This window comes from Poecilia mexicana, unplaced genomic scaffold (genome assembly GCF_051168715.1).
Source record: "Poecilia mexicana isolate PSO_F unplaced genomic scaffold, ASM5116871v1 scaffold_9, whole genome shotgun sequence".
NCBI lineage: Eukaryota > Metazoa > Chordata > Actinopteri > Cyprinodontiformes > Poeciliidae > Poecilia > Poecilia mexicana.
This window is the reverse complement of record NW_028263378.1, coordinates 31,938,703-31,958,118: the sequence shown is the minus strand read 5'-3', so window position 1 is coordinate 31,958,118 and position 19,416 is coordinate 31,938,703. Positions and strand designations below refer to the sequence as shown.

The following is a 19,416-nucleotide window of genomic DNA, read 5'->3' as shown; positions in this document are numbered from 1 at the left end:
TACGTAAAATATTTGAAATACATAATGTATTCAGAAATATTCTGTCTCATCAAATATTCAATAAAGATGAATTCACTCTCACTCTTGACCATCACTGTCACTTGCAGGTGTAACTTGTGTGTCAGATTTAAAGGAATACCAAAATCACAATACAAATGTTCTGGTTTGGGACTTTTGCATGTAGAAAAAAAGTGCAATTAATTGCGTTAATACCCCCACCCAAAAAACAAGACTGAATTCATTTTCACTGTATACGCCAGAACAGTTTAAAGCAATTCCACTGATATCTACTGTTTATACACTAGACCTGCGGATGGAAAATAAAAATAGAACAACAAAGCTTGTGTAAAAATAAGAAGTCTGACTTTCACAGGTGTGTGTGTGCATCTGGTGCTTTTATATGGTTAAAACAATTTTTATTCATTTAGTGAAGTAAGAAGCCAGAAACCTGTACTCAAGTCAGAGGAGTACTTCAAAACAATATCACTCAAGTGGAGGTAAAAAGTACACTGCAATAAAAATTCCCCTAGATTGTACATTTGGAATGTTGTGTGTTTGTTTCCAGCTTTCTCCTGTCATTTGTCAATATACCTCTGGACAAGACACTTAGCCCTAAGTTGGGTACTGATTTATATATAGATTTATGAACTTGTGTACATTAATGAGCATAACTATTAAGCGTAAAACTATAGTCACAAGTGCCACATAAATTCAGTCCATTTATCATCTAAATGTAACTGAGTAAATGTGAGTATACTGCTGAGAACGGCAATGCTGTTCACACCCTTCAATCTTTAAAGCTATTTAAGGACAATTTATTATAACCAGTTTTTCTGCTGATTATACTATATGTGGTTGAGTATTTGTGGGTTGAATTTTATGGCTACTGAAATGAAAATTGAACTAGTTCATGTTTATGCATTCTCATTTGGAATTCTCAAATTAAGTTCATATCCTCAAAAATGAACTCAATGCCATTTATTCCTCCTTTTCTCTGACGTATTATTCATATAAATATAAATATAGTATTGTATATGCACCACAGTTAGCTGAAAAGCACAGATTTTCAACCCAGTCTACAGATAGATGGATCCACCTTGTAGTTTAAAAAATATGATGTAAACTTAATCCTGGGTAAACTCCTCTGTTCTCTAAATATTTTTCCAAAAGCCTTTTAATGGAAAAGGTAATGTAATTAATCAGAAACATAAGGTAAACTAAATATATTAATCTTTGGTTGGACAAATAAGCTGATTTGAAAGATATTTTAAGGAAAATTAGGAATATATTTTTTACATGAAGAGTTCATAAATCTTTCTGATTTATGAAACAGAGAAATTATTTTGTCATCCATTTTTCTCTGTAGTTGAAATATGTTGCTTTTCACACTTGTCTCAGTCTGAAGTGGTACTCATGTCAAGAAAACAGACACATTTCTAGTTTTATGTTTTCACAGATAAAGTCTAGGTTTCAGAGATCTCATAACTGGGCTTCAAAGAATCTATGTTCAATATAATATAGTTCAGTTCATGTTTGATCAGCTTAAATAAGTAAGATTTTGATTAATAGAGGGTGAAATGTACAGTACAGGCTTCATCAGACATTCCAATCTAATAAGGTTTCAAGTCAGGTGACAGTTTGCAGAAAACCCATTTTCATACTGTGTCTACACTGGACACATCATAGATTTAGCTGGTGTCTGTGTGGGGACATGGTGAACATTCAAATCAAGAAAAGCATCTTCAGTGTGAATATTAAAGCATAAAGTACACACTGAAAGGGCTTTTTAATGTAAAAGCAGTGAGTCATAGACTTGGAGAATTTATGATATGTGAACCTAAAGGTTTCCTCCTGTGAGTTGCTGGGCTCTCTTCATGGACCTTATGGAAAACCATTAAAGTTGATCTGATCAGAACTAAAATTATCACCTTGGAAATTAAATCTTACTTTTGCTTGTATGTATAATAGTCCAACAAATACCCTGCACACCATGTTATCATATCATACCACATGTGATACAGGGATATGCTGGGACAGTCATTACATTTTTGACAATGCCTACAAATTACTACATTTGTATATTTGTGCAATATTCATAGTGTTTCCCTATTGGATGACTCTAGTGTTCTGTGTTTTTTAGTGTGTGTGTAAGCTAGAACCAGGCTGTTTACATGTGACGTCACACCCACTGACACAGAAAGAGAACAGAAATAGCGGCAGGGATTGGTAAGAGGATTGGGAGCAGATTAGTGGAGTGATTGCAGCAGATCCCTCCTACTGAGTCTCTTCATTCTCCATCTGACAGATTGGACTTACACAGTGCTGGAAACGCATCAACTACAGTTGGAGAAAGACTTTCAGTGTCTGTGTCATCACTGAGGTGTGAGAGTCGTTGCTTAGCACAGTTAAAGACCACCACAGTCAGGGCTGCTTATTCAGCTTCTGCTTTGGAAGTTATGTGGCCAAACACTGTAAATGCAAACATGGTATATAATAGAAAATAGTAACTTGATAGCAAGTTTTCATCAAATTACTATCAACACTCACTTTCAGTAAGTAATTTTGGAATTGGTGGTTGAACAGTCTCTAACTTACCAACTCATTTCTCACTTGAACTGGATTGATTTAGAAAAGTAGCAATTTGATAATTGTACTTTTTTTCTGTGTTGAAAAGTACTTTGACCCAATGCTGCATGCATCCAAATACAAATGCCTGACTTGAGTTTTTTTTTTTTTTTTTGGAGCCAGTAATTTATCTCATTTGATTCATGATAGAGAAACTAATCCCAGCGTTTCCATGAACAGGAGCACATTCACACAGGGGAACATCAGAGCAAGTCAATGTATCATTTCATCTTAAGCTAGGCTCTTAGCACTATGCTAACAATAACAGTCTGTGTTTGTCAAAGACAGGACAAGCACTGTGTGTTGACCTATGATTAGAGATATCACCAGTCAACTAACTTAATGTTTTTTTCTGGCCATTAATACAATTATTTGCATTTATTTCTTCATGCAGACATCCCAAGCTGGAACCTTAGTGTTGCGTTTCTGGTATTCCTGTAAATCTGACACTGAAGCGACAGTGATGGTCGAGAGTGAATTAACCTTTGTTGTATATTTTATTAGAATATTTTATGCTGATGTAATTAGTAATTCTGTGAAGTGGGAGACAGCGGTGCTGCGGTGGCGCAGAGGTAAAACAACCCATGTATGGAAGGATGCCTTAGTCCTGGATGCTGTCACAGGCTCAATTCCCAGACTGGTGACCTTTGCTGCATGTCTTCCCCCTCTATCATTATCCACTTTCCTGTCTCAAGAAAAGGCCACTAGAGCCAATAAAACCTAAAGAAAAAAGGAGAGAGAGGGAGGCAAAGACTCATTCAAGAAATTTGGTTTAAGTGAACTTGAAAAATAAGTAGTAATTTATCGGTTCTTAGTCATCCTAAGTGGGGTTAAATTTGTATCAAGCAGTCCACACACACACACAATTCACACAATGCATGACAAATAAGTTACATTAACTTATTTTGTGTCAGTTGTACTACTTGATTTACTACTGCTTTCTTACTGATCTTAAGCTTACTTTTCTGAATTCTTTGCATATTTTAAGTAAGGTGAACTAATTAGATTTTACAGTTTATTGTCCAACACTAACAAAATATTCCATCCTACTCTTTAGACCACATGGTATCAGGCAAAATGTTTTGTATTAACACACAGATTAATGTTACATATTCTTTCAATGCATCTCACTGGAACAACATGATGTAGAATATGGGATGTTATGACCCCGAGGTCTAGGGAATCAGGGGTTGTAACATAAAGTGTCAAAAGAAACAAGTTAACTTTAAAATTATTTTTTACAAACAAAGTACAACTTAACCCAATTAATACTCAAAATAGGACTAAAATAAAAAGAGGGTTAAGTACAATTTGATTAAATGACCAAAAAACAAAAAACAAGTCAGTGTAAAGTAAACTCAAAAGGAACACAGAGGGCACACCAAGCCTCCTTAACACAAGCTTCTAGATTGATTATAAGCAGTCAAAAGCAGAGTCAAACTGCTTTGCAGAACAAAATAGGTCAGCAGAACCAAAATATTCCAAAATTGCCCAAGACAGTCACAAGCAAGCAAGCAAATTAAGGTGGGGCAGCTGAACAAAACCTCTTCCTACAAGCTGGATTGGTTGCAGGAGTCTTTTATAGGGAGCAAGTGGGCCTCATCAGCGTCTGATTGGCTTGACAATCCCCTGCTGGTCCAATGGTGTCGCTGCTCTTCTGCAGCTTCCAGGCAGCCAATCAGGAAGGTGTTGCTCTCACAGCTGAACCTGCATAAACAAAAGAGCCTGGACAGCTCTAGAGGCCAGGGGTCGTAACATGGGAATGGAAGGAAAATTAGACATGATTTCCATTTTGTAAACAATTTATGTCTGAAAATGTGACTTACATTTGTATTCATCTCCCTGAGTCAGACCTGTGTAGAACTACTTATCACTGAAATTACAGCTAGAAAGTCTTGAAGCATGACTACCAGCTCTGTGTCTAAAAAGACTGAAAGATTTGCCTATTGTGCTTTGCAACAAAGCTCAAGTGTTTTCAGTTTGTACATTTAACATTTAAAGTCTCTTCACAGATTTTCAATTGGATTTAAGTCTGGACTTAAGTAACCAAATAATAAAAATAATTTCAGTGTAGCTTGGGTTGTGTGTAGTGGATCCTGCTAGAAAGTAAACGTCTGCCACAATCTCCCATCTTTTACAACATCTGAAAGGTTTTTTTCCAGGACTGTATTTAGCTGCATTTTTCCAACATTTTTTTCAACAATAACTTTCTTCTTGTTCTTGTTCAGTTGTCCATAAATACCAGAATGTGGCATGACCAACTAGTAGTTGTCCTGTCAACATATTTTACCATGTGAAATTTGGGGAAAAGAACTGATAACAGGCAGAAAACAGCTGGAATGGGATTGAGAATTAAATATTTCTATTTCTATTAAATATTTCTATTCTAAATATGGATGCAACTCCTTACTAATGAAGTCACTGTGACTTCATTAGTCAGTCACAATGACTTCAAATAGTTATTCAATTTCTGTAGAAAAGTCTTGAGATGTTTCTACGGCTTAAATGGAGCGCACCTGAGGAAAATTCATCTGATTGGACTTGATCTGGAAAGACTCACACCTGTCTGTATGAAGTCCCATAGTTGCCAGTGCATGTCAAAGGTAATATACCAAACATACAGTTGAAGGGATTGTCTGTAGACCTCAGAGACAGGATGGTTTTGAGGCACAAATCTGGAGAAAGAAGCAGAAACATTTTGTTGAGCTTTCAATGGCTTTGGGCAGGAAGGACCTCCTGACTGAAGACATTCTGTTGTTCTATGACAGTCTCAGGGTTATCCATAATATTCTTTAATTTATGAAGAGTCCTTCTTTGCACTATAATTTCCAGAGGTTCCACTGAACGGGCCTTCTTCATCATGAACTTCTGGGGCTGCACCCGTCTCTGAAACTTTTCACCTCATCCAACCTTCCTTGATCACACTATAATCAGTCTTACCACCAGAACCATACAAGGGATTTATGATAAACTTGACAAAAGCACAAGGTTTCATAAAATGGCTGTAAATATGCTTTGATACATTTATTATTTATTTTTAATCTTGTCCTGAAGCTCTGCAGTTGACTGTGAAAAGCTGCAAAATGTTTTTTAATTTTATTGCAAATGATGAATTAACGTGGGTTCAATTTTAAACTCCTACTGTTGTTTTCACCTTTTGTCTCTTGACTTTACAGAGATAATGAACAATGTGATTAAGAAGGCAAGAGAAAAAGGAAAATGGAAGGTATTTGTGCTGCTCTGATCACATTTTTCATCAAATATCCTTCAGTCTGACCTCAAGTGAAATGCGGATCTTCCTGTTGTCTTGTGGAACTGTGCTGTAGGTCCTGGTGGTGGACAAGCTGAGCATGAGGATGGTTTCATCCTGCTGTAAGATGACAGACATCATGTCAGAGGGAATCACCAGTAAGCTCCATCTGATTCTATATGTGAAATCAATTTTGCTTCATTTAAACTATTCAAAGTTTTATTCAGTTCACACTTTTTGACAATGTTACTATGTAAGAGTGTTTTTTTTAATAATTTGGGTCTTTAATGATTTAGTCTTTAATGAACAGTTTTTTTCTGTGTGGATCTTTAAAAACAAGAACTGGATGCCAGGATATAAAGTTATTACTTCTCTCCTCTCCCCACAGGGTGGGCTTTTACTGCCCCTCTCTGACTTGACTCTGATGATCAATAAAACATTATTTCAGTGCTTTATCCTGAACCATAAGGCCTGAATGCATATTGTAGTATCCTACTGTATCATAATAAATGTTGGATAGAATACTTTAAATAAGATCAGCACATACAGTTATAGATTTGAGTGATGTGTGACGAGGCTTAACCTTTACTGCCTGTGCTCTTCAGTTGTAGAAGACATAAATAAGCGGCGGGAGCCTCTGCCCAGCATGGAGGCCATCTACTTAATCACACCATCAGATGAGGTAAATAATTGAGGACTAGCCAATTATTTAAAGTCTAGTCTTTATATTTATCAAAGATTAGAAGATATGTGTCAACTTATTGTTTGAGTTCATACAAGTATGTTTATATGAAACCCGAATAACTCCTTTTTATATCGATGAGCTGCCTGTTCCCAGCACAGTTTGGAAGGTGTCACATAGTTTTCTGTTGTTTTAGTCTGTTGAGGGTCTGATTGAAGACTTCAGAGACCCTCAGGCTCCGAGGTACCGAGCAGCCCATGTCTTCTTCACTGACAGTGAGTTCATTTAACCTTCTCCAAATACAAATTGTTTCTGTTCCATCTGATGTGGTAAATGTTTGGCTGAGAGTCTTTAGTTATAAATAACTATAGTCCTCATATTGTTGTGCTAATAAGACTGTTTTTATTATATATTTTACATTGCTGAAGGACTGTAAGAAAATATATATTTTAATGCATCCTAAGGCTTCAGTGTGGCCCATGAGCAGGAGCAGATAATCAAACACAGAAGCTTATAGTCAGGAGGAATATTGGAAAAAAAAAAAAAAAGATCTCCATTGCAACATCAAGTGCAAAACAAATATTGAAATAAAATTGCATTTGAAATTGAGAGAGAAATACAGAAATGAGCATGAGCTGATTAAAATGCATTAAAAAATTGTCATACTCTTTCATTTATACTGCCCACTTTGTGGAGACATTAACATACTTGACCCCAGAACAGAACCAGCCTTCTTTATCAGACTATTGAGCCTTTTTAGGTGAAGAGATGATGCTCTCAACAACAGACTTATAGAACATCTGTAGCATTTTGCTGCAAACCAGTCCAGTCTGCTCTGTGTTTCTTTTAGACGACTTCACTGTTGTGTCTACAGTCCAGTCTGTTGTCCAGGTGAACACAGAGGTATTTATATTCCTCAACCACCTCCACTTCTTCTCCCATGATGGAAATAGGGTTTGATCTAACCCTGTTAATCCTGAAATCAACAATAATCTCCTTAGTTTTTATTTTTACATTAAAGATAAATTTTCCCACCATGACACAAAGCGGTCCACCAGCTCTCTGTACTCAGTCTCTTGTCCATCTCTGATACACCTGACAGCTACAGTCATCTGAGTATTTCTCTAGATGACAGAAGTTTGACGTGTACAACTAATATGGCTTGATTTGATTACAATACATTTGTTTCTTTAAATCAGTTATTTCTATAATAACCTGATCACTGCCACAGTCTATTAAGGGCCTTCCTGTCTTTAATAGACCATTCAGTAACAGAGTCTGTATTTTCTAACACTATAATGTTATGTTATTGATCCCCTGATAAACGATAAAACCTGGACATTTTCATAAATCAATGAAATACCTCTGGACTGAACTTGAAATTTTGACATTGTGTTGCTAACACTTAGATTTTGTCAAAAACTCTTAGGCAAAAGTGAGAACATTGCACAACACAAATAATCACCCGACCAGAACTGGTGTTTAATAATAATTCATAATAATTTAATGAAGCTTCAAGGCAGATAATTTGCCTGGAGGAATTTTAATGATTGAGGTACTCAAATCATTCGAGGAATCATTACAGCCCTAATTTATTTGCATATATTCTCTTTTAATGTTTTCTAATCCAAATATAACTTAATTAGGCATCAAGAAAATAAATCAATAAAGGAAATCTTTCTCAAAATTTAGGTGAGAATAACTGATTGAAATGTGATACTTTGCAGCGATCCCGGACTCCCTGTTTGGACTGTTGACCAAATCCCGCGCCTCCAAAGCCATGAAGGCCTTGACTGAAATCCACATAGCCTTCCTGCCCTACGAGTCTCAGGTAAGACAAAGGCCAGACTGGGATGTGTCATGGCAGGTGAAAATTCATCCACATTATCATTAATGATAGAGGATGTAATGAGAATAGGACTTGTAGAACAGTTCAGCTTTGTGTACAGATGTTTAGTACATATTTTGGAGCTCTGATTATGTGCACAGTTGTGCTGGAGATGATGTGTAAGATGCTGTCTGTTTTGTTTTGGGAATATTCTTTCAAATTAGACTTGTTTTCATGCAGGATTTTAATATAATGTATCAGTACAAGACAGCAACTTTGGAAAAGTTTGGTTGTCAGAAGATAACATTAGAATAGTTACTGCCCTGCTGAGTCAGAGTAATTGCCTGAGTAGGTAATGTGTTGTTAAAATTGGTTTGAGTTGCCCTTTTTGATTCTCTTTTGAACTTAAAGCAGCTGATTGGTGCCTTGTCATTCATTTTGTGAAAAAGCCAGAACAGCACTACCAAAGATAGACTACAGTGCATTACGTGTGTTCAGGAGCAGTAAAAACTACACTGTAATCCCAATAGTCCTTCTTACTAAAAATAAGTTATTTATTTGTACTCATTTCAGCTAAATAGTAAGAGTAACTTTTATAAATTGTTACTCTTGAGTAGACCCAAAACTAACAGTTTGATTTTCTAACTCATTTACAATAAGTACACATATGCTAATCATTTATTTTGAGTATTGTTGCTTTGAACTGTTCAAGTTGTGATCACTGACTCAAACCAAAGAAATTAACTCCTCTTTCTGGTGACATCACTGAGCTTGCACACGATGGTGAGGCGTTTCCCTGGACTTGTCGGCCATTAGAGGAAAGTTTCAACAAAGAATTTTAGCAACTTCAGTGTGAAAATTATGAGGTAAGTATTTTTTCTTTAAAGAATATATATATAAAAAAACATGAAATTTGGAATTATAATGTTAACAATAGAGTAAAAGTGTTTTAAAGTACCTATTTTGCATAAAGCTGGTCCATATTTTCATCAGCTCCTCCAGTCTTCTTCTTTATGCAAAGTCCAATCAGCTGAGGAGGATATACATCCATCCTGACTGGTAATCCAGTGAACTTAGCAGTAGAGCTGAGGAGAATTGGCAAAAAACATGAAAAATTTTTGCATATATGCTGGGTGTAGAAGTGAAAACTGTAGTTAAAATGATGAAACTCTATTTCATCATTTCAGCTTTGAAATACTATTTCCCCAAATAAGCTGCCAAATTTATCCAGGCTGACTTTAAGCAATGCTAGATGGCAGCTGGGTTAGCATGGCCCATTTTTCTGCAAATCAATAAAATAGTACAATAAATTCACCTTTTCACCTTCAAGTTCTATTTAAACATTTAATAGAATTAAGGACAAAATCCACATACATGCAGAAGGAGGAGCATCCCTGGCTGGCCTTATTGATTCCCTTATGAAGGAATCTTTAGGAATTTTCAAAATATGCAAGGTATGTTATTCTTGGGGATTACACTAATTTGCCCACCAGAATTTTAAAATAGATAATAAGGAATGAAGCTTAACAGAAAATGTTAAAAAGTAGCTGATAAAGTGTATTTATTTTCACTTTTATGTCTTTGATATGGATATTATTGCTCAATAATTTTGCACTCTGTGTGGCATTTTAGGATATGAAGGAGTCCTATGAAGATGCAGTTGCTCTGGTGATTGATGAGGATGAGGAAGAGGATCCTGCAGGAGTTCCTTTCTCACCACATTAGATGTTTGTTGTGCTTGAGGATCAATTTGGAAAGACTTATCACTTATAAACAGACACACTAGTGTGTTTGTTTGGGCTAATCTATGTTGTGCATCTGAGCTATCCTGGAAAGTGTTGTGGATTTTTTTGAGTTCATTCATTAATGTTGCATTATTACTGTTTGCATAGATAAGTGTTGAATTCTTGTAGTTCAGCTATATTTGCATTTGTTGTGGGTGTGCATCATTATATCAGAATATTGTGAACAAGTTAAATAATAATAATTAATCAAAATGCATCTTCTGTGATTGCTATGACTCATGACAACTAAAACAATTTACTTTAAAAAGACTGACATTATTCTGACTTTGTACAGTATCCTAATTCACTGATTTACACCTAAAATCAATGTTTCAAAAAGCATTTAGCAATTTGAATAAAAGTACAAATAAATAAATACCTTTAAGGTGTCAGCTTTAAAAGACCAATTTGTGATATTTGATAATGGCTTTTGCAGTCATGATATATGTTTGAAGCTGCAGTTTTGAGTTAATAAAAACTGAATGGAAAAAGTCAAAGTTTGTTGTGTTCATAAGACTCATACAGTTTTGTGCAATCGGTTTCTCCATTTGGATGAGTAACTCCAGTAGAGATCGAAGTTGTTTAAATAAGAAACTCTGAAGTTAATTTGACTTAATTTTAAAGTGAACATGTAATCCATTTAAATAAGTATGAATAAATAGGGCATTTTAGTCCAACATAGTTAATGGTTTAAGTTGCAACATACTAAATAAAATGAGTTAACAAACAAATGTATTTGAGTTACTTTATCATTATTGCTTTGGGTTCCCTAGACTCTTATTATTAAAGGTAGAATATTCTACCTTTTTACAAGTATTTTAAATACAGAGCTGTTTGTAAGAATGAAACGGTATCAGACAGGCAAACAAGTTTTTGTTGAAATTAAATTAAACACAAACATCCACAAATACAGATCCCTGCAAACTCTTTGTTGCACATTAATGCAGCGGACTGCATAGGTCACTGTGCACCTGAAATTATATGATATTTTAATATACACTAATATTACCGTAGTCATGCAGCTTCAATCCCACATAATATTCCTACCAACATGCTTTATTTAACACGGTTTAGTAAAAAATAAGTGTTATTAAACTATAATATTTTAAAGTACATGGACAAAATCACGTTTTTTGGTTTTCACAGACAACTCATAAAACCAATGTTTTTTGGTCCATGAAAAACTTTTATACTGCTATTTCTTCCAGCACAGCAGCATAAATATCCACATGACATTAGTGCTTACAGCCTCTGTAACCCTTATGATCTTTATTCAGGTCTTCTCCCTGGATAAAATGGATGCCTTCCAGGACTTCTACAGCCCCTTCAAAGCTGATGTGAAGAATAACATGTTGGAGCGTTGTGCTGAACAGATAGCCACCCTGTGTGCAACGCTCAAAGAGTATCCTGGAGTCCGTTACAGAGGGTGAGAGCAAAGCATTTTAACTTTCTGTCTTTGTTTCTCTTTGCATTGATATGATGGAAGTAACTAGTTCAGCTTTGAGACAACATCCTTTGGAGGTGAGGGGGAAAAAAAGAGCAAATAAAAATGACATCCATTTTAGTGCTGGCCATTTAAGTTTTGAATGCTAACCAAATAAATACAAGGTAATACAATTTCTATAGATCCTTTCTTCATCGCTGTCCTATAAGGTGATTTGATTTTAATGAATAAAATCAGTTGAATTATCAGTCACCATATTAGCCACATGATGAAGCTTCTATTAATGTTCTTTGATTTCTACACTGAATTTTCATTTTAAACGGAGGCCCAGATTGCTTGCTTTGTTTTAAAGTTGGAACTCTTTGTAATCAGATACATTGTCATTTAAAAACAGACTAAATCACAGCCAAACATGCTGTGGTTGATGGGACAGGAATAAGTAACAAACTTTGTAATTACTACCTGTTTGTTTCCTGTAGTGTGAACTTACCGTCCTGTAAAGGCTGTTTATTTGTTTCTTCCTCTATTTCAGTGATTCTCAATTCCAGTCCTCAGGCCCCCTGCTCTGCATGTTTTAGATGTGCCTGTATTTCACAACAGCTGATCTAAATGATTGCATTACCTCTTCTGCTGGCATCAAGTGCTGCAGAAGCTTGTTAATCGCCCATAGATTCAATCCAGGTGTGTGGCAGTAGGGAAACACCTAAAACATGCAGGGCAGGGGGGCCTGAGGACCGGAATTGAGAAGCACTGCTCTATTTTGACCCAATAGTGACCCAATAGTGTTAACTATTGGGTCAAGACTGATTTGGGATGATGTGATGTGAAGACTTCCTGTTCTTGAGTTTAGATTTGAAGCAATTTTTATTGAATTGGAAAAAGAAATAGCAGTGAAGAAAAGTTGCACATGTGCCTCACATGCCTTATACTTAAAGTTTCAAATCCTTTAAGACATTAAAAGAGTTACCAAACCTCCTCAAAGGTTGGTAATTGGTGAAAAAAACAACTTTAGATATCATAATGATTCAAACAACTAGGATTAAAAGGTGAACCAATGAAAAAATTAAGGTAATTAAAGTGTCTCTTCTAGAAATTTGTGATTAGAACTAAATAAAGATTTGAGCTTAAGGCTAATATATCCATATATCTATGTTTTGTATCAGGGAGTACAAAGACTGTGCAGTTCTTGCCCAGATGCTTCAGGAGAAACTAGATGGATACAAGGCTGATGACCCCACTATGGGAGAGGTATGGGATGGAAATACATCACCAGTGAGAACAATCACACTAACATGAATAACATTATAAATATGGATTTTTCTAATGGTTTTTAGCTGTTTGTTTTTTAGGATGGAATGTAAAACATACAACTTCAAGACTTTTTAAAAAAACATTAGGTGTTCATGTGTATTTATTTTGGATTTTGTCTAGTCCATGCATTACCAGTATTAAAGTTAAAGGCACTAAAGTGAACTATACTTTTTGGAGACATGTTCTTTAGAAAGATGCAGAGAAACCATGAGTTTGAGTTGCCGTCACGAGTTTGAGTCCCGGCCCATTGACCTTTGCCACCTGTCTTCTCACACCCACTTTCCTGTCAATCTACTGTGAAATAAGGCCAATAAAGCCAAAAAAAGAGAAAAGCCTTAATTTTATTATTAATTTATTGTTTGGAATCAGTGTCCTGTTGGAACATCCAACTGTTCCCAAATATAAAAACCTGAGATGATTAGAAGTAAAGTCAAAGAGTTTGGAGGTAGTCCTATTCTTGGGTCCATTCTGTGTGATGCATCAATATCAATGGTAACCTGAAACACCCACAGACTACTACTGCCACCCTCTACCAATTGCTTAACAAGTGGTAGAGTGTTGTTAGGTGGAAAGCCTTAACTTGACCCCACCAAATATGCTTCTTCTTGTTATGGTTGAATAGTTCTACCAAGAGAATCCAGAAAGTTAACTTCAAACGTCGTGTTCTCATAACCAAAAACATGCAGACTGAGAAAGATATGCTTTCTAAACAGGTTGCATCTTTCTTGGTTGCATACTCTTGGTTGATGTGAACATTAAACTCAATTCATTGTCAACATCAAAACTTGCTTTCCCAGGATCTTCCAGTTTATAATGGGATTTAGCCATGATTGCTCCTAAACTGTTCCTAAACACTCCAGTCAATGTTTCAAAATGAAGGGTTACAGTTTGGGTTGTAATGATAACAGTACAGCAATGTTGTATTTTACACAAGGACAAAGACCTCAAACATACATTAAACTTAGATTTACATCAAGCTTCCAGAATAACCCTGGAAGCTTGGTAGGAACCCCCGAGTTCCTACCTGAACTCAGTAGGAATTTTGCATTAATGCTTAAAAGCCTGATTTCTGACAGGACAGCAACTACTTTATATTAGCTCCTTAATTCTATAAAGAAAAGGGACCAATATCCAGACAGAACTGCAGATGATTTTGTGGATGGCTACCAAAGCTATGTGATTTATTTGCAACTTGCTAAAGGTTATTTATTCAAATGTTCATGCTGAACTAACCATGTATTTAAACTTTGAACAGTTTTGACAATAAACTATTAGCTTGGTTCACAGATTTTTCTTTTTAAAGCTTATTGACATTCGTTTTTGTATAATCATTTCCACCGTACAAAAAAATTGTTAAAATGCATTATTATAAGGTCCAAAATGAACATGAAATTCATATGGATGATGAGCAGACAAATGGCAAAGTTAAGAGCTATACAGAATCCAGGAGACCCAGCTCTGTGGATCAGCAGTCCTGTGAAAATCCGACATTTAATTATTTTCAAATACTTTGCTTTTATTATGTGATTCGTGAGCCTGTGTATAATAGTTCATAATCTGTTCATTTACCAGTGGGCTAATAGATTATTGATATCTGTTGAACCTCTGCATACTTTTTTTGTGAAACAGAAATAAAAACAGAAACAGAAAATAACACAGTACCAATGTGATAAAATTCCCTAGTTTCTAAACACAAAATGCTGTTCATGTTAAAGTGTTTACCCCAACACTGTTTAGTAATCAACACATAAACAAATTTGTTTTGTAAATAGATTTTCCTTACATTTTGTGTTTTGACACACATGTTAAATCTGCCTAAGATGATTAGCTATATCCAACAGCTCATCATCAGATAATTGGCACCAGCCCTGAAATCCCAGAGAACATTAGAGATTTACTGCATTTCTTGGGCTCACTGGATCTTCTCACCCTCACTTTCTGTTGTCACTCTTTGGCAGCTGCCTGTACCCTTCAGTTTACTATTTTTTAAAAATCTGCTGCAGTATTTGTTGATCATATGCAGTGAATGCCTTGTTTATGCTCTGATGCAGGGACCAGACAAGTGTCGTACTCAGCTGCTTATTCTGGATCGTGGCTTTGACCCTGTCTCCCCTCTCTTGCATGAGCTCACACTGCAGGCCATGGCCTACGACTTGCTGGGCATTGAAAATGACGTCTACAGGTACACATGTCCGGTTCAAATTCAACTGGAGAAATCTAGCTCAGTGAAAGAAATCCCATATGAAGCACTGAAGGGAGATGGAAATTGAGCAGAATTGAGCATCAAGATAATGGCAGGCTAGGTGGCCAATCATTGTGAGCTATGATATGTAGGAAACTGTCTCTGAATACAAGACAAATGGATAAAACCATCATGTAACTATCAAGCAACACTTTAGAGGAATCTTGCTGACACCATTTGGAATCTATGCCATAAAGATTAAGATGTTTCTGAAGTAAAAAAAAAATGGGTTCAGTCCAGCAGCAAGATGTACTTAAAATGTTTGACAACACTACTTTTAATCTCTTGTTCTAGTCCATAGTTCCACTATCCTTGAGATATATTGTCCTGCATTTTCCATTGTTTTCCTGCTTGATTTAAAGGATTAAGCCATTAGCCACCTGTGGTCCAGCTTGAACACCAACCCATCTCTCTGAGATTTCTTGAAGCAGGGACTTGCTGAAAACATGCAGGACATTGTTCATTGGGTTCTCAAACTTGTTTTCCCTGCTCTATCTGACCACTGAAATACAACAATAGGCATACTAATGCAAATCTAAAACACAAATATGTTAATGAATGTGATGGATGTTAAGTTGATTTAACATCCATCATATTAGCTGCAGTAATACTTACTGTAGCTATTTAATAACTCTCTGGTGCACAAAAGTTGCATCTAATCCTGCTTCCACTCTCGCTCAGTTATGAGACCAGTGGAATGGGGGAAACCCGAATGAAGGAGGTGGTTCTGGACGAGGATGATGACCTGTGGCTGACTCTGAGACACAAACACATAGCTGAGGTGTCAACGTGAGTGCTTTCTGTTTCAGGACCCAGAAGAGCTTCTCATGCCTTTTTCTCTAACTCTTCCTTATCATGTCACTCTGAGCAGGGCTGTGACTCGCTCTCTGAAAGAATTCTCTGCCAGCAAGAAGATGAACACAGGAGAAAAGGTAGAGGCCAAGCTGTGTTCTTGCTGTTTCACTGTTTTGTACACAGACACATGAAGGTACAAGGAAAAGGTGGCAGTGGTGTTCTGTGACAGGACATTAGCCTGTGCTTTGTTTGTTAACGGGGTAGATGATCTGAAAAAAAAAATGTTCATGTTGAAAGTGAATAAAAAGCAATTCTTGTGGAGCAATATGCTCTGGACTAAAGGCATTTTGAAGTCATTGAATTGACCATGACCATCTCTATGTGTTAAAATAGTTTAGTCAAAAGTAAGAAATGCAACTGGACAATAATAAGAATAAAATCCGTTAAATCTGTTCATGCAGAAAAATTCCAAGTTCATTATATACATTCCAAATTTATCTGAATTATCAAACAATGCAGTCAAGCTCAGTCCAGTATTCAAATGACTAAAAATCTATCTAAGGAAACCTAGCACATGACATTGAGTCACTGACTTGGAGTATTCACTCCTCCTGGAGTAGCAACAATGGGCAGCAATTCCTCAAACTGAGCAGGTAGCAACAGAGGAAAGACCCTTTAACAGGAAGAAATCTCCAGCAGAACCACGACATGAACAGTGTGAACAGCCATCTGCTAGGATCAACTGGGGGGTTTCAGAAGTCTGAGCACACACAGACAAACAAAACAACTCAGTAGCACTGATATAGGAGTAATTTCTATGTACAAGTAAAAGGTTAAAGGCAACAGTAGCTCCTAAATAATGCAACCAACAAAATGAGTTTGAAATATGTTATTCCTAACCAGAAAATATTAAGCTGTGTTTTATTAAGCTAACATTATTAGCTTTTTCTTCTTTTGCTCTTTCCTTTGGTTTATTTTGTTTGTATACCTTTGTGATTTTGTTGTTGAAACATGACAGAAAAGCTATAAAAATAACCACTGTATGCTAGCAGAACATGAATGGTTTGGGCACAAATAAAATTAGGAATATTGTGAAATAATCATTATTTCTTTTCTGTCTCACTAGGTTACTAAGTAAGTTCTGTGCTTTGCTTTCAGACCACCATGAAGGAGCTGTCTCAGATGCTAAAGAAGATGCCTCAGTATCAGAAAGAGCTCAGCAAGGTAGAAACTCAAGACCTGCATATAAAAAAAAAAAGAAAAAAATTCCCTTCTCACCCTCCGCGGGTGGTCCCTCTCTTTCATCCTCTGAGCTCGGGTCTTCTACCAGAGGCCTGGGAGCTTGAGGGTTCTCCTCCAGTATCTTGGCTGTGCCTAGAACTGCACATTTCTGGACTGAGATGTCTGATGTTGTTCCTGGGATCTTTTTGAGCCACTGCTCCAGTTTGGGGGTGACTGCCCCGAGGGCCCCGATGACCACAGGCACCACTGTGGTCTTCACCTTCCAGGCCTTCTCCAGTTCCTCTCTGAGGCCCTGGTATTTCTCCAGTTTCTCATGCTCCTTTTTCCTGATGTTGTGGTCACTTGGTATTGCTACATCCGCCACAACGGCTTTCCTCTGTTCTTTATCCACCACCACAATGTCCGGTTGGTTCTCCATTACCATCTTGTCTGTCTGGATCTGGAAGTCCCACAGGATCTTAGCTCGGTCATTCTCCACCACCTTTGGGGGTGTTCCCCACTTTGATCTCGGGGCTTCCAGTCCATATTCTGCACAGATGTTCCTGTACACTATGCCCGCCACTTGGTTATGTTGTTCCATGTACGCTTTCCCTGCCAGCATCTTGCACCCTGCTGTTATTTGCTGGACTGCCTCAGGGGCCTCCTTGCACAACCTACACCTTGGGTCTTGTCTGGTGTGGTAGATCTGAGCCTCTATTGCTCTGGTGTTTAGGGCCTGTTCCTGTGCAGCCAGGATGAGGGCCTCTGTGCTGTCCTTGAGTCCAGCTTTCTCCAGCCATTGGTAGGATTTCCTGATATCAGCCACTTCAGTTATTTGTCAGTGGTACATCCCATGTAGGGGCTTGTCCTCCCATGATGGTACCTCCAGCACCTCGTCCTCTGTTCCCCATTGCCTGAGACATTCGCTGAGCACATCGTCCGTTGAGGCTTTGTCCTTGATGTATTTATGGATCTTGGATGTTTCATCCTGGACAGTGGCTCTCACACTCACTAGTCCTCTGCCTCCTTCCTTACGGCTTGTGTACAGTCTCAGGGTGCTGGATTTGGGGTGGAACCCTCCATGCATGGTTAGTAGCTTCCGAGTCTTAACATCCGTGGCCTTCATCTCTTCCATTGGCCAGCTAATATATACGTATATATATATATATATATATATATATATATATATATATATATATATATATATATATATATATATATATATATATATATATATATATATATGGAAATAATGTGATTCTGATAGCAAATGCTAGAGATGGTCTGAGCAGTTATTAGTTGTAGGGAGCTATTACTTTTTCACATAATTAAATAATGATAAAAATCTGCATTTTGTATTTATTCACATCTTTTTCTGATATTATACTTTTTGGCTTGATGATCTGAAAATGTAGACAAAAAAAATCTGAAGAGATCAGTAATAATATTTCATAGTACTGTGGGATACTGACTGCTGATGAATTATACACCTTAATAATGAGAACTGTTCCCTTATAGTCCATAAAAACCTAAAAAAAATAATTTCCACTTTTCCATGTGTCAGATTAACTGAGCACTCTAATTTGCCCTTATTGTATGTTCTGCGACTCTTTGTTGCCCTTTTAAACTGCGTAGAGAAATTCTTATTCATTCAACAGGTTTGGTCAGAGGTGTTTCATTTACCACAGAAGCATTATGTTACTCTTTGTATGATCACACAACATTGCCATAGTAAACTAACTCTATGGCATGATCAGCAATCATTAACATCTTTCTATCAAAAAATCCTTGGCAATATTAATACATGTGCTACTAAGAGACGATGACTTGATGTTTCATTAGTCATTGTTATTTATGCCAAACCTGCTAAAAGCACCTTTCCTGTCTTACTTTAGTATTCAACCCATCTTCACCTTGCAGAGGACTGCATGAACCGCTACCAGGGTACAGTGGACAAACTCTGTCGTGTAGAGCAGGTAAAACACTCAAACACATGAGTGTGCACGCACACACACACATGCACGCAAGGAGCCAGGGTAATCTATGGTTCCCATTCTTTAGCCTGTTGGTTTTACTGAATCTAACAAGTTGGGTACCGAGGAAGTGCCTTTATCCCCCTACATCAGGGTGGAGTATTGTATAGAAAGGGTACAATGTATTTTAGAACATTGTTCCGAGCGCCCTAATTGAATAATGAATGAATCACTTCACATTCAGATATCAGGATCAGATTG

General features: G+C 36.8%; 1 protein-coding gene across 2 annotated transcripts in view; it reads left to right on the top strand.

The window, feature by feature from the left end:
- stxbp1b (syntaxin binding protein 1b) overlaps nucleotides 1-19,416 on the top strand; it is a 33,414-nt gene that overhangs the window by 2,998 nt on the left and 11,000 nt on the right. Inside the window, exons 1-13 of one of the 2 annotated variants that reach the window (XM_088009156.1) lie at nucleotides 5,169-5,228; nucleotides 5,802-5,851; nucleotides 5,952-6,033; nucleotides 6,481-6,557; nucleotides 6,754-6,832; nucleotides 8,285-8,388; nucleotides 11,447-11,595; nucleotides 12,777-12,861; nucleotides 14,976-15,106; nucleotides 15,848-15,955; nucleotides 16,038-16,098; nucleotides 17,120-17,185; nucleotides 19,078-19,158. In XM_088009156.1, coding sequence (XP_087865282.1) covers nucleotides 5,807-5,851; nucleotides 5,952-6,033; nucleotides 6,481-6,557; nucleotides 6,754-6,832; nucleotides 8,285-8,388; nucleotides 11,447-11,595; nucleotides 12,777-12,861; nucleotides 14,976-15,106; nucleotides 15,848-15,955; nucleotides 16,038-16,098; nucleotides 17,120-17,185; nucleotides 19,078-19,158 — 1,068 coding nt within the window. In that variant the 5' untranslated portion in view covers nucleotides 5,169-5,228; nucleotides 5,802-5,806. Of the gene's footprint in view, nucleotides 1-5,168; nucleotides 5,229-5,801; nucleotides 5,852-5,951; nucleotides 6,034-6,480; nucleotides 6,558-6,753; nucleotides 6,833-8,284; nucleotides 8,389-11,446; nucleotides 11,596-12,776; nucleotides 12,862-14,975; nucleotides 15,107-15,847; nucleotides 15,956-16,037; nucleotides 16,099-17,119; nucleotides 17,186-19,077; nucleotides 19,159-19,416 lie in introns of those variants that run through there. The other variant, XM_088009155.1, reaches the window with a different exon arrangement.